The sequence below is a fragment of the Psammomys obesus genome, unplaced genomic scaffold (assembly GCF_907164565.1).
Source record: "Psammomys obesus unplaced genomic scaffold, mPsaObe1.curated_primary_1811, whole genome shotgun sequence".
Lineage (NCBI taxonomy): Eukaryota > Metazoa > Chordata > Mammalia > Rodentia > Muridae > Psammomys > Psammomys obesus.
Window position 1 is genome coordinate 1,750,769 of NW_026594263.1, and position 13,719 is coordinate 1,764,487.

Below are 13,719 nucleotides of genomic sequence, written 5' to 3' on the forward strand. Positions count from 1 at the left end.
CTTTCTTTCTTTCTTTCTTTCTTTCTTTCTTTCTTTCTTTCTTTCTTTCTTTCTTTCTTTCTTTCTCTCTCTCTCTCTCTCTCTCTCTCTCTCTCTATTTCTTTCTGAGACACGGTTTCTCTGTGTAGCTTTGGCTGTGCTGAACTCACTCTAAACAAGGCTGACCTTAAACTCACAGAAATCTGCCTGCCTCTGTCTTTGTGGGCCCCCTCACCATGCTGGGATTACAGGTGTGTGCCACAGAGCCTGACTAATTTTGTCAGCTTTTAAAAGATAAAATCCTGCAAAATATACTGGGCTAGGAGATGGCAAGTATTGTATCATTCTAATTACTGCCTTTACAAGCTCCGATGATAGTAGCATCATGTATGCAAATGCAAATGCTTTAAGGAAGAAACATACAGTGAGTCACTCACAGGGCCTAAGCCATGTCTAGCACAGCTCATATCATTCACAAATGTTTTCCTGTCTTCTCCACTGTTTCAGGTATGCAATTGGTATTGCCTACAAATCAGCTCCAAAGAATGAATGGATTGGCAAAAATGCCTCTTCCTGGGTCTTCTCTCGATGCAATAGTAACTTCGTGGTGAGACATAACAACAAGGAAATGCTGGTGGATGTGCCCCCACAGTTGAAGCGTCTAGGTGTCCTTTTGGATTATGACAACAACATGCTGTCTTTCTATGACCCCGCTAACTCTCTCCATCTTCATACTTTTGATGTGACCTTCATTCTTCCAGTTTGTCCAACATTTACAATCTGGAACAAATCCCTAATGATCCTGTCTGGTTTGCCTGCCCCAGATTTTATTGATTATCCTGAGCGACAGGAGTGCAATTGTAGGCCTCAAGAATCCCCTTATGTGTCTGGGATGAAAGCTTGCCATTAAGTGTCAAGAGAGCATGTAATATAGTGGCTCTCCACTTCAGCACTTCTTCCCCTCCTAAGCCTCAACTAGTGTTCCATATATGAGATACAGGATAAAGTTCATTGGAAGCACCCTAAAGAAAACCTAGATATTGTATATTTAATTTTTGTGCATTAAAGATTATGTTTGAATCCATGTATTGAGTTACTCAGAACAAATGATCTGAATAGTCTGGGTTCATGCCATCAGGGAAGAATTTTAGAGGATATCACTCTCATCATTGGAGAATTTAAAATTCCCAGTGATTTGGGAGCATAAGTGATCCTGGAAGGAATTAGCATTTCTAGCAGTGGCTAGTTTGGCAAGGTATAATTTGCACAGTGTCAAGTTATCACATATTGTGTGTCACTTTTTAATACACTAACAATCAAGATATTATAAGAATATCATACATGTACATATATAATATATAAAATGACTAAATTCAATTATGAGTAAAATGACATAAATCATTTTATCTATTACATGTATACAATAAACCCTAATTTGCCAATTTAAATGAGAAATATATTGAAAAAAATGAATTACACTGTCCATTCTTCTCCCCCAGATGAAATATCACAGGTGGTGGGCATTTTTCTCTTCTTTCCTTCTAGCCTTTCTTTCTTCCCTCTTGTCACATATACAAATACATGGGATCAAGACACAGGAAATGAGAATAGACCTTGGAGAGATCTGGGGCCAGGACAGCAAAAGAGATGTTAATGCTACATAGAAATGCCTTGTGTAGCATAATTTCATTGATATTGCTTAATGTGAAGATTCATCAGAATTATTAAAAATTGTCACAGGATATTTCAAAGAAATATATTTTTGTTATTCTCAGATACATAGTGACTAAACTTAGGCTTAAAAATAATGGATTTCTTTAGAACTGGTCTGACGTGGACAGTAAGAATGGAGTGTTACGGGTTCAACAACTACAAGCATACAAATGCACTTGTATTTTCAGATGATGCACTCCTGAAATGCTATTTTCCCGATAAGTTCAATACTCATTATTTTTTTTGTGATTTTTGTTTACACTCTTCATTCACTTAGCATCCCCTTCATGACAAAGAAAAACATAAATTCCATCCTAGTTTTCATCAGGCTAGCTAAACGAAATTGAGCACAGTTTGGGATTTCACCAGTTTTTTTTTTTTCAAAGTTTGAGTAGAAATGCCAGAGAAATAGAGCCTTCTTTAAGGAGCAAAGTCTACTCCTTGGTAGTTGTAAAATGATTACTACCATGTAATCGTTAAGTGCAAGTAGTAGCCATTCCCTGGATTGTATGTAGCCTTGATGCAGTGTCAAACATTAGCCCCTCTTTCCACCAGCATGGTGGATTCTTATTTATTAATTTGCTCAGTGAACTATTAGATGCCACACTACTGCTGTACATATTACTAATATGCATCCCTTGCTCTCAAATGACTCACTATTATGCACAAAAGTAAACATATCTCTGTAAATCCCACCTAATAACATTTGTGGGTTGTTTGCTTATCTACCACAAAAAGAAAGACCAGCGCCAATACAAAAGGAAAGCTCAGGCTTACGTGTCAGGTGGCAAAGTCAATTTCTTTGGTTTTAAAGTTGGTATGTATCTTACAGCTCATCAGGGAATGAGCAACCTCAGTAGAATTCAACATTGCTGGTGACTAGCTTGTGGTATGATAAAGCTCCCAGCCTTGAGATTGAAATAGTTCTAGCTTCTTTGCCACTTAACTAGCAGTGTGATCTCAGGAAAGCACTTGTCCGAGCCTGTTTCCTCTTCTGTAAAATGATCCCCATTTTATAAGGCTGGTGCAAAAGTTTAAAATTGTAGTGTGTATCAGCTGCCTAGCAAGCACCTGGCATTCACTATGTGTGCCACAATTGTTCATCTCTTCCTCAATCCATTCATTTTTGTGTTCTTTAAGTTTTAGTTCTGGGAACAGAGCTTTATTCCCTGTTTTACTTTTAATTGTAGCCTAGACTATTTTTTTTCCTCATCTCTTCTTCTCTCAGTTAACTAATGATCTCTGAAACTGGCTTATGTGGCCCTCTGTGGCACTCCCCTGACACACTGAGCAGGCCCGCAGCAATAATTACATCATATGGTAGTATTTCTTAGAATGCCATTTTTAAAATGCCATCCTCTGAAGACTCATTTGTAGAACCATCCTTAGTGATTTGTTCCTTAAACAATTGATTCTTGACCCCCATTCCCGAGGTATTTAGAATATCTGGGAACTAAAGAAACTTATATTTGGGACAAGCTTCTCAGGTTATTCTGATCCGTGCAAAAGTTCAATGTATAATAATTATCTTCCCTACTAGAGTGGGACTACCTTGAGGGTAAAGACTGTGGCTTTTATTGTTGTATTTTAAATACCCAGTACAGTGTCTGGAACAAAGTAGTTGCCTGGCTAATGTTTGTTGAAAGAATATATGAATGAACAAATGAATAATCAAAATTGTTCTGTTTACTGTGATATCCATTAGTGCTATTTGCTATTCCTGGGCAAGTTTGTTACTTATTTAGACTGTATTGACATTATTTTGTAAATGTACTAGGGATTATACATACAAAATGAACATTGTTCCAAATTGGCAGTTATCCTAGAGAATTGTCTTTGGAGCATGTGGTATACCATTCTCCCAATAACATTTCATGTTTTCATGAACATCAATGAACTTTGTTCTTTGAGGGTAGATTTAAGTTTTCATTATGGACAGAGTTAAGCCTACTGAATAAACTGAGAAATTAAATAGGGTTTGTGGGAAGCAATGAAGCTTGATTCTGAAATCCCAACTTCTGAGGAACATAATGAAATGCCTTCCAAGAAACAACATGATGGCAAATCACTCAGAGGGCTATGGCCATTTCCAGATATTTACTTCAATAAACTTAAGACTTTCATAGAACACTGGCAATGGCAGGGGCCAGAGGCTACCTCTAGCTAAAGCCAGCTGCACAAATGGAACGTGACCATTTAACATTATCAAGAAAGGTAATCCATAAAAGTGGTTGTTGTTGTTTTACTTGATGATCTAAGTATTCAGAACTTTTTTCCTAGAAAATTATTTTCTGTCTGCAATTTATGCTTGTTTCCACTTTTTATATTGTCTTATTGAAGAAAGCACAAAATAAAGCTAAGCTTGTTTTAAGAATAAAAAAAATAATAATGCCACATTGACATTCTTGCTACTTGTAAGAGTAACTGCATCTGTCTGTGTTTTTATTATGTAATCCCATTGTGTGTCTTTGGATGCAGTGAAGTTCATATTGCAACAAAATCACTTATACATGCTTTTCAAGTCAAACATTCTAAGGTGAATTCCCTCAGCTTCCATGCTTTACATATTTGTATATGAGTACCTGGATGGATCAATTTATTGATGTATTTTTGAAAAAGTTCAAATGCTGAAACCCCTTCTCTCAAGGAATGGAAAATGTGAGGCAGGTAGACATGAAGCACTCCCACACTTATTTGTAGCTCCTGAAGCCAATCCAGCCTCAGAGCCATTGGGCTGTATTTGGCTGTGTATTACAAGTTGGCCAGATTTATTGCCATCAGGTCAGGCAAAACTGCCTTTGATGGTGTAGTCTGCCAGCTTCATAAATATGCTGTGTTATTGTTATTGGCTAGAATATTTATTAGACTATTGTTGGACTATTTTTTATCAAAGCTTTACCCCAGGCTTGTTTGTACTGGGCTAATAGTGTCTCTCCTAGTAACAGAAATATGAGCATCTGTGGATTACACAGTCTCACCCTCCTCTAAAGATTCCAACCCATCCAAAATGCTATATTATGAATTAAATAAATATATATGTATTCATGAGTTGGTGACTGTCTCTTTTTGGAATTTAATTGGAAAAGACTAAATGGAAGATGAGTTGCCAGAATTGGGGAAGTGACTGGGGGAGGGAGGAAGTGTATGTACAATAATCATGAAATTGGTAGAGATCTTAGCAGCTGAAGTTCTAGGAGGTCTTAAATTTTAGGACCAATCATGAAGGATTTGATTTTAAAAGGATAGAGTCAAAAAAATCTAATGAAATGAAGGTCCAAGGTTCAAAGGTTCATGATTCATCTAACTTCAGCTGTTGTGGAAGAAGGCAAGAATTAAACAATGATTAACGTCCCATTGCTAGAATTCATTCGTTAAGACCAGAACATGATCACAATTAAGTGAGCTGACTAATTTACTGTTAAACATCTGGCCTGTAGGAGGAGCCTGGGAGGGTCAAAAGGTTACGCAGGCCTGGATTGGATATTATTTTGTCTGTGTCCCATTTAAAAAATTTTATATTAGTTTATTTACTTTACATCCAGAGGGTGCCACCTCCCTCTCCTTCTCCCAGGCCCTCCCATTTCCCTTTCTTCCTCCTTCCCCTTTTCCTTTCCCCCCAGAAAAGGGGAGCTCCCTCTCTCCATATCAACCCTCCCCAGCACTTCAAGTCACATCAGGACTGCACAAATCTTCATCCTCTCAGGCAAAGCAAGACAGTGCTGCCAGGGGAAAGTGATCCAAAAGCATGCAAAAGAGTCCATGTTAGAAACACTTCCCTCCACTCATTAGGCGACCCATATGAATAGCCGATGAATACATCGGCTACATGTGTGCAGGGGCCTAGGTCCAGATCATCATGCCTCTTCCTTGGTTGATGTCTCAGTCTCTGAAACCCCCATGTGACTGGGTTAGTTGTATCTGTTGGCCTTCTTATGAGGTTCCTGTCCCCTCCAGGTCCTTCCATCTTTTCCCCAACACTTCCACAGGACCTGCAGAGATCTGCTCCATGCTTGCCTGCAAATCCCAGCATCTGTCTCGATCTGCTGTTGGCTGAAGCCACCCAGACAACAGTCTAGGGATAATTCATTTCATAATTCATTGGTAACACAGTAAGGAGAGCAAAATTTGAATTTTCAGCTTTTAAAGGGTCAGCTGAAGCCAGATGTGGTAGTGTATGCCTGTCATCTCAGTACTTGCAAGGAAGAGGCTGGAGAATCAGGAGCTTAAGACTAGTCTGTGCTATGTAGGAAGCTTGCAAAAAAAAAAAAGTAAATAATCAATTTATCAGCTGGCAATGTGGTGACAGGCTTATAGTAGACATATTGTAGAGCACAGGTGATCTTTTAGAGGATGGAATAGCGATGCAAACTCTGATGCCTATGATGCTGGCCTCTTAATGCTGCAGAGGGGACTTGCTACTTGTCCAGCTGGATTAGGAAACCCAGAAAATGGAACTTATCCTCTGATGCAAACTATCAGTAAACAACCATTATAATTTACATCCTTTTGTTCAGCTCAGCTCCTTTAGGGATAAAAGGAGGTCCTGGAATATACTGGCAATGTGAACTTTATAGCAAACAGCTGTCTAATACACAAAGAAAGAGACTAAGTTCAATGCCTGACAGCTGGGGGTTAGTATGATGCTTGTATTTGATGCTAACTACTGGCCCTCAAGATCTGCTTACTATCTGGATACACTTACACCTATCTTTCTTGTGTAAATGTCTTGTGCCTAAGACATTATACCTAATTGGTTGATTAAAAGGCCTAAACTTGGGTAGGGCATAATGGGGTAGGAATGGCTAAGGTTCCTGTGCTTTGGGAAGAGGAGAAACACAGAAAGAACACAGATGGACAGGAAGAGAGGAGGAAGGAGGATGACACAGTGGGTTAGCATGAAGATGGAGGACAATACAATTGGTTAGCATGGAGAAGGAATCATGTGGGCTGGGAGGAAGGACTCCACTAATATTGTGGAAAGGCCCAGATGTAGGATACAAGCAAGTATTGATAAGGTTGTGGATGGAAGGTAGCCCAGATAAGGATGGTTAAGGAGGATGGCACTGATGGGGGGCTGGGAGGTTGATGGTGAGGTTATTGAGACAGGGTAGGTAAAATATCTGCCCAGTCCAAGATAAACAAGGCAATTATAAAATTTAACAATGTCTGTGCCTTGTTAATTGTGATAGCATGTTAAATAATACCACCACAATAAGTATAGTGCTAATAGTAATAAACATTATAAGCCCAACACCATTTTACTTACTACAACATCTGACTGATACAGTGGTGATGATACAATGAATTGCTTTAGATTCAGTGAAAGAAAAACAACAACAACAACAACAACAACAACAACAGGCAAAAGTATAGTTTCTGGTTGTCCTTGTCCCAAATACCCAAGAAGAATTCTCTGCTCCCAAAAGGCTTGAAGACTGATGTGTATGTTGGAGAATGTTCCATTCTTCAGACACTAAGTGTACTTACACTATGAGCTGGCTTTACATTCTAGGATCTATTCTGAGGAAAATGTTTAGAAAGCCTTGGGTATCATCAAAATCCACATGACTGGAAACAAAATGAACTGGACTGATGACAGCTTTCTTATGGAGAAATAAGGAGGCAAATGCAATATAGATGTGAAGCACTTGCTCTCAGCCTCCTCTCCTACTGTGTTCTGGGAAAAAGAATAATAGGAATTCTTCTAAGACTCAGAATAGCTGTGTCTCAAGTTTGACTGCAAGACCTACTTGAATAGTGCAGGGAATGCCACAATGATGGAATAAAACCCTTCTATAAAGATCTTGATTTTCCTTTAGGTGGGAGACATAGGATACAAAAGGAAGTAAATGCAGGGTCTGCTGAAGAATTTTTGTTCTCCTTCTCTTCTGCTGATCTTCACACATGTCCTTTTATCATTACCAGTTTTTATAGAACAGCAGGGATTGCACTGAGCACTGAAGAGACTGTCTAAATATGCCAAAATCGAGTCCTGAAATATTCAGTTCCAAGGCCAGAGAATCATGGGGGCCAAATGTTCTGTCCTCCTAGGTTTTCAACTATAAATTGCATTGCATGAATATTTACCTACCTACATTATCTATATGTGTATCTACCTATTCATATCTATTCATCCATCAAGCTATCTATCTTTGTGTCTGTGTCTCTCTGTGTGTGTATGTGAGGTGGTGGTGGTGGGGGGATAAAAGTGCCTGTGGAGGACAGAAGACAGTGTCCTTGGAACTGGAATTCCAGGCTATTGTGAGCTGCCTGATGTGTGTGCTGGACACTGAACACTGCACCTCTGGAAGAGCAGCAAGCATTTTTAACAGAGGAATCTCTCCAGCTTCTGCATGAATAATTTTCAAAAAAAAATTGTTATCACAGTTTATTTATGTGTGTGTGTTGTGTACTTGTGCCATGGAGTATATGTGGGAGTCAGAGGACAAGTTGCAGGAGTCTGTTCTTTCCTTCTACCATTTGAATCCCACGGACTAAAAGTCAGGTCCTCAGGTTTTCTGACAAACAACTTTACCCATTAAGCCATCTTGCCTGCCCATGGACAAATTTTTATTTTTAGGCAATGTATCACCATCTAGGCCAGGCTTAGCTCAAACTCATGAGTCTCCTGACTTAGTCTCCCCAAGTGTTGATATTACAGGTGTGTGTCACCATGTCTGGCTTTGTACAGGTTATTTCAAGGTCTCTTCTTGTGTTAACAGTATGGATTTACATGAATGAAAATTTAGTGATTATAATTATGTAAGTGTAATTGGCATACCTACCACCAAGAATGCTGGGATATGAGGATACAATCATCAAGAACACTTTATATTCAACATAGAGGTAGATAGTGTTACTGTTACTTCATGAGCACCCTATTTTTTTTAAGGTAGTAATCCTTCACACATATTTTATTTCACTCAGAGCACTTCCTTCCTCAGCTGTTTGCACAGATTTTTTATTTTTTTTTTTTGCTGTTTTTGTTGTTTGTAGACAGTCTTGCTGAATACCCCAGGGTGGTTTAGAATTCTCCAATTGCTTGCCTCAGCCTTTCAGAGTGATGGAATTACAGGGATGTATCCTCAAGCCTGGCTATTTGTGTCATTGTTTTTGAGATTTCCTGTTTGACCTCTTCTTCCATCCTTCTTTACTCACTAACTGTACAGGATACAAATACTGGCCTAGCATAACTGCACTTTAAATTTCAGATCAACCGTTTGAAAGATTTCCAGATAACCATATAAGAAATTGCCAAGCTGGGCCCAGTTGTACAGGCCTGTAATCCCAGCATTCAGGGAGGCAGAGGCAGGCAGATCTCTGTGAGTTTGAAGCCAGCCTGGTGTACAAAGGGAGTCCAGGAGAGCCAGGGCTACACAGAGAAACCTTTTCTCAAAAACAAAACAGAGCAAACAAATAAACAACAAAAAAGAAATTGCCAAAGGTATTCCAGGTCCTAAGGGCAGAGGAAGTTATTTGGTAGAACAACCTACCTGTCCTGTGTACTACCTCCCTCTACGTTGACTTTTCACTGAACTCCTATAAGTATATTTCTGACATGGCAGAGGTGAGAGTCTTGGTCTAGCCATGAGTTTAAGTTATTGTTCACATCATTCATTCATTCATTCATTCATTCATTCATTCATTCATTCATTCATTCGTCTGTTCACCAAATCATGTGTGCCAGATACCATGCTAAGCACTTGAGATGTGGTAGCTCATTCAATCCATCCAGTAATCATGTGACAAAAAGATCATTAAGGCTTCCCTAGAACAGGAAAGTCCTGGACCCAGGTCAGCAGATTCCTGCCTTATCAACTGCCTGCAAGGGTTTTAGCAGTACTACTCCTAGTATGGGGTAATAAAGTTTAAAGCCCAACATTGAGAAAATGGTCTAGTCCATTTGCTTTTGGAATCCTGATAGCATTGAAGGATTTCCAGATAGTCAAAAGACACTTTGGATCAAAACAGCCCTAGGCAGTTTTCCTACTCTCTGACTCCTCCCTTTCCTTCCCTCTAGGCAGTGCCTTCTCAAATTTCTATCCAGGCACCTCCCTCTGGACCGCCTCTTTTTCCAAGTCAATTTCCCTTTCCCCGCCTCCAAGGCCGTGGCTCTCAGGAGGCAACTTCAAGCTGGTGCCAGGAAGTGAATGAGCAAATTGGCTTTGCAATTCTGGTGAGTGCTTTCTTGGGGAGGTTGAGGAATGAGATCCCACTCCTACCCCCGACTCCCGGTTCCCTGGATTCAAACAGGCTGGAAGTAGAGTAAGAGATCACTGCTAGCGACTCCAAGTCACGAGGGCCCTGGCTTCTGTGAGAGGTGACCTCTCTCTAACCTTGGGACTCAAAAAAAAAAAAAAAAAAAAAAAAAAACTCTCTAGGCCAGGAGTGGTGTGCGTGAGCAGGACCTCATGGTCTTTGGAGCAGGAGGACAGGTAGGCCAGCCTCAAAAGTTTGCTGTTGGTAGGGAGGAAAAAAAGGTTCTCAGCAGGTGTGTGTGTGTGTGTGTGTGTGTGTGTGTGTGTGTGTGTAGGGGGGTGGTGGGTGGTGGTGGGAATACATGTGTGATGGGTGCAGATGAATGCATGTGGGGAGGCGCTGTTAGGTGGAGCCTACCAGAAGTGACTACTAAGAGCCAGTTTATTGAAAGCTGGGACTACATACACCCAGGTATTCCATACTTAAGTGTAGCCTCGAGCATTTAGAGCAGGGAGCTTTTTAGGGCAAAAACCACATCCTGGCATTGGCTGCAGAGTGAGATCTGTACAAGTAAGCAGTTTAACCGAAGCTAAGATATGTTTTAGGGTGTCTGGGCCTTGGGTTCTGGAATAGATTTGGGTGATTTTCCATAGGATTCTCCATCAAGGAGATCAAAATACTGTTAAGCCTGAAATGGCCTCAGCAACAATACAAGATGGAGGGACCTCTGTACAGTCTTGCCCTGTCACAGAGCTTGTGTGTGTAAAGTGGTGCCTGGAGGAGATGCAGATGAATGTTTTACACAGTTGCAGTGTTGGGACAGTGTGCTTGGTGACTTTGGTGCGTTCAACCTAAAAAAGGGTGTGCAGAGGGATGTGGAATTATAGTTCATGTGGGCGTGTCTGAGTAGTTTGTATTCATTTGCACGTGGAGTGTGCTTGCACGCCTGCTTATGTTTTAGTGTGCGTGCCTACATGCATTTTTGCGTGCTTGTGTGGATTCCACTGTGGTGTGGGGAGAGAACTCTCCTTGTCCATGCCTGCGTGATTGGTAGGGAGGGGAAAACCACCAGAAAGACCAACCCAAAGCAAGAGTTGGGGAGTGAAACTGCACATGCCTCTGTAACTCATCTGAGCGACATTTGCTGACTTCTGGAAGTCATGGTTCTTATTCTCAGTTTTTTATTTGTTTTCTTTCTTCAGGTTTTGGGCAGAAGAGTGACATGAACCCATGGTAAATCTGAGTAAACTTTTTATTGTCCTCTTCAGTTGCATACGGTTTGCATATGACCTTAGAGTTTATATAGTGGCTATTCATAGTTCCCAAGTTGTGACTTAGAGAGGAGAGGGATAGACCCAACTAAGTTACTTTATTTGCTGCTGTAGTGTCTTTTGATTGTGTGAGAGAAGATATGGAAGAGGTGACCCTCCTGTTATCTAGTCTTTGTTTTAGACTGTCCTTAACTTGATATGGCTTTGAGGTTAGGTATGCTACTTCTGTGAGACAGGATGCCCTCAGAATGAGAGGATTGTGAAAAACGGTGACAACCACCCTCTAGAGTAAGCTTACAGGAGGATTTCTCTGGACTTCAAGTACAGAATTACACTGTACAAGGCACCTGCATATACTCTCTTCTATTCTATCCTGGGATATTCTTAGTATTAGAGAGTATTGGTCAGCTGCTTGCCAAGTAAGGTTATGATACTACACAATGTGTAGGTAGTATAAAGACTTTGAACACAAGGTTGAGACTTTATCAGATAAATGACTACTTGGAGACCAGCTGACTTCAGACCCCATCTTTACCACTGAACCTAAGCAGTATCGTTAATGTTCCTGTGCCTCATTTTTTACACTCACAAAATTAGAAGTGTAAATAAGATCATAATCATCTCCCTGTGCGTGGGAAGCCTATAATAAATAGCACCACATCTAGGTATATGCATTCATGTCTAGAGTGATCCCTTTATATTCTAGGAGAACTGATTCCAGGATCTTCATTTATACAAAAGAACACAGAAATTCTTTAAACTCAAGTTCCTTATACTAGGTCTTATTAAGCTTTCCACTTGTAGGACTGGGGAGGTGACTCAGTGGTTAAGAGTACTTTTTGCAAGCAGACGCTGAGACCTATGACCAACTGTTGGGCACAGTGCATGGAATCTTATGAATTAAGTGGGAAATAGTAATATCTGGAGAGGACAGGAACCCCACAAGGAGAGCAACAGAACCAGAAAATTTGAACATAGGGATCTTCCCAGAGACTCATACTCCAACCAAGTACCAAGCATAGAGATAACCTAGAACCCCTGCACAGATGTAGCCCATGGCAGTTTAGTGTCCAAGTGGGTTCCATAGTAATGGGAAGAGGGACTGCCTCTGACATAATCTGATAGGCCTGCTCTTTGATCATCTCCCCCTGAGGGGGGAGCAGCCTTACCAGGCCACAGAAGAGGACAATGCAGCCACTTTTGATGAGAACTGATAGACTAAGATCAGAAAGGAGAGGAGAACCTCCCCTATCAGTGGACTTGGGGAGTGGCATGCATGAAGAAGGAGGAGGGAGGGGAGGAAGGAGGGGCTTATGGGGGTATACAAAGTGAATAAAGTGTAATTAATAAAATTAAATTTAAAAAAAGACCCAATCTGGGGAAAAAAAAAAAAAGAGTACTTGTTGCTCTTGCAAAGGACCCAGGTTTGATTCCCAGGAGCACGTGGTGGTTCAAACTTTCTGTAAACTCCAGTTTAGGGGATTCCATATACTCTTCTGACCTCTGCAGGCACTGAACATGCATGTGGTGTACAGCTATACATACAAGTAAAACATCCATATACATAAAATAAATCTAAGTAAAGTAAATCTAAATAAAATTTAGAGCCCAAAATCCTTTTCCCACTTTTGATTTTTTTTTTTTTGCCCAAGGAACTTTGATGATACTCCAGGTACACCTATGTAGATAGGTGTACAATGCAAAAATGTAGATAATAATAAAGAAATTTATTCTATGAGAATTTTTTGGTATACATATGACTTTCACTTATTAAAAAAAAAGCAAATCAGCATATTGGTTGGATGTGCTTTATTACATACAAAACTAAATATATTGCATGAAATAGAACATCTACAATTTTCAGAGGTGAACGATAACTATATGATTGTCAATGCTGAGAACCCTGCTTTGTATGAAAGTGGAGTACAAAACAACACAAATATATTTAGTAATTTCCAAAAATTTCTTGGAAATTCTGCCCTAATCCTAAGCCAAAATTTACTTGATTCTTTTTTTTTTTTAATTTAAGTCAGCAACTCAAATAGCAATTTAAAAATGGAACATCCTAACACAATACAGAGTATTCAATACATGCTGCAGAATGACAGTAGGAGGATATTAAAAGCCTTTTTTCCTCTTAATTAAATCATTATGTCTCTAAAAAAAGCAGAGAACTTTGTAAAGTAAAGCACTACAATTCCTAATATGTAGCAATCTGAGCTCGTGACAGCATGCCCAGTGCAAAGTGCACATATGTGTTCAGAGCTAAGGCTTCAGTGAAACTGGGTGGTAGAGAATATTGCCAGAAGCACCTTGGCTTTATTTAAAATTTATTTTTGGCCTGGTATGGTGACACACACCTGTAATCCCAGCATTCAAGGAGGCAAAGGAGGTGAATGTCTGTGAGTTCAAGGATAGCCTGGTCTACAAAGTGAGTCCAAAACAGCCAAGGCAACACAGAGAAACCTTGTCTTGAAAAACAAGAAAAAAAACATTTAAATTTTGAATCAAATTTTGGTTATTGTACATCTAGAAACCTTATATTTGTCACCAAATA

At 39.9% G+C, this 13,719-nt stretch overlaps 2 protein-coding genes across 5 annotated transcripts in view; both read left to right on the forward strand.

The window, feature by feature from the left end:
* Mid2 (midline 2) overlaps nucleotides 1-4,714 on the forward strand; it is a 104,520-nt gene extending 99,806 nt beyond the window's left edge. The window contains exon 10 of the mRNA XM_055618377.1: nucleotides 487-4,714. Coding sequence (XP_055474352.1) covers nucleotides 487-889 — 403 coding nt within the window. The 3' untranslated portion in view covers nucleotides 890-4,714. The remainder of the gene's footprint in view (nucleotides 1-486) is intronic.
* A 5,078-nt stretch (nucleotides 4,715-9,792) lies between these two features.
* Nucleotides 9,793-13,719, forward strand: part of Vsig1 (V-set and immunoglobulin domain containing 1) — a 198,252-nt gene continuing 194,325 nt past the window's right edge. For all 4 annotated transcript variants that reach the window (XM_055618369.1, XM_055618368.1, XM_055618367.1 and 1 more), the window contains exons 1-2: nucleotides 9,793-9,868; nucleotides 11,094-11,124. The gene's annotated coding sequence lies outside the window, so the exon portion shown is untranslated. The remainder of the gene's footprint in view (nucleotides 9,869-11,093; nucleotides 11,125-13,719) is intronic.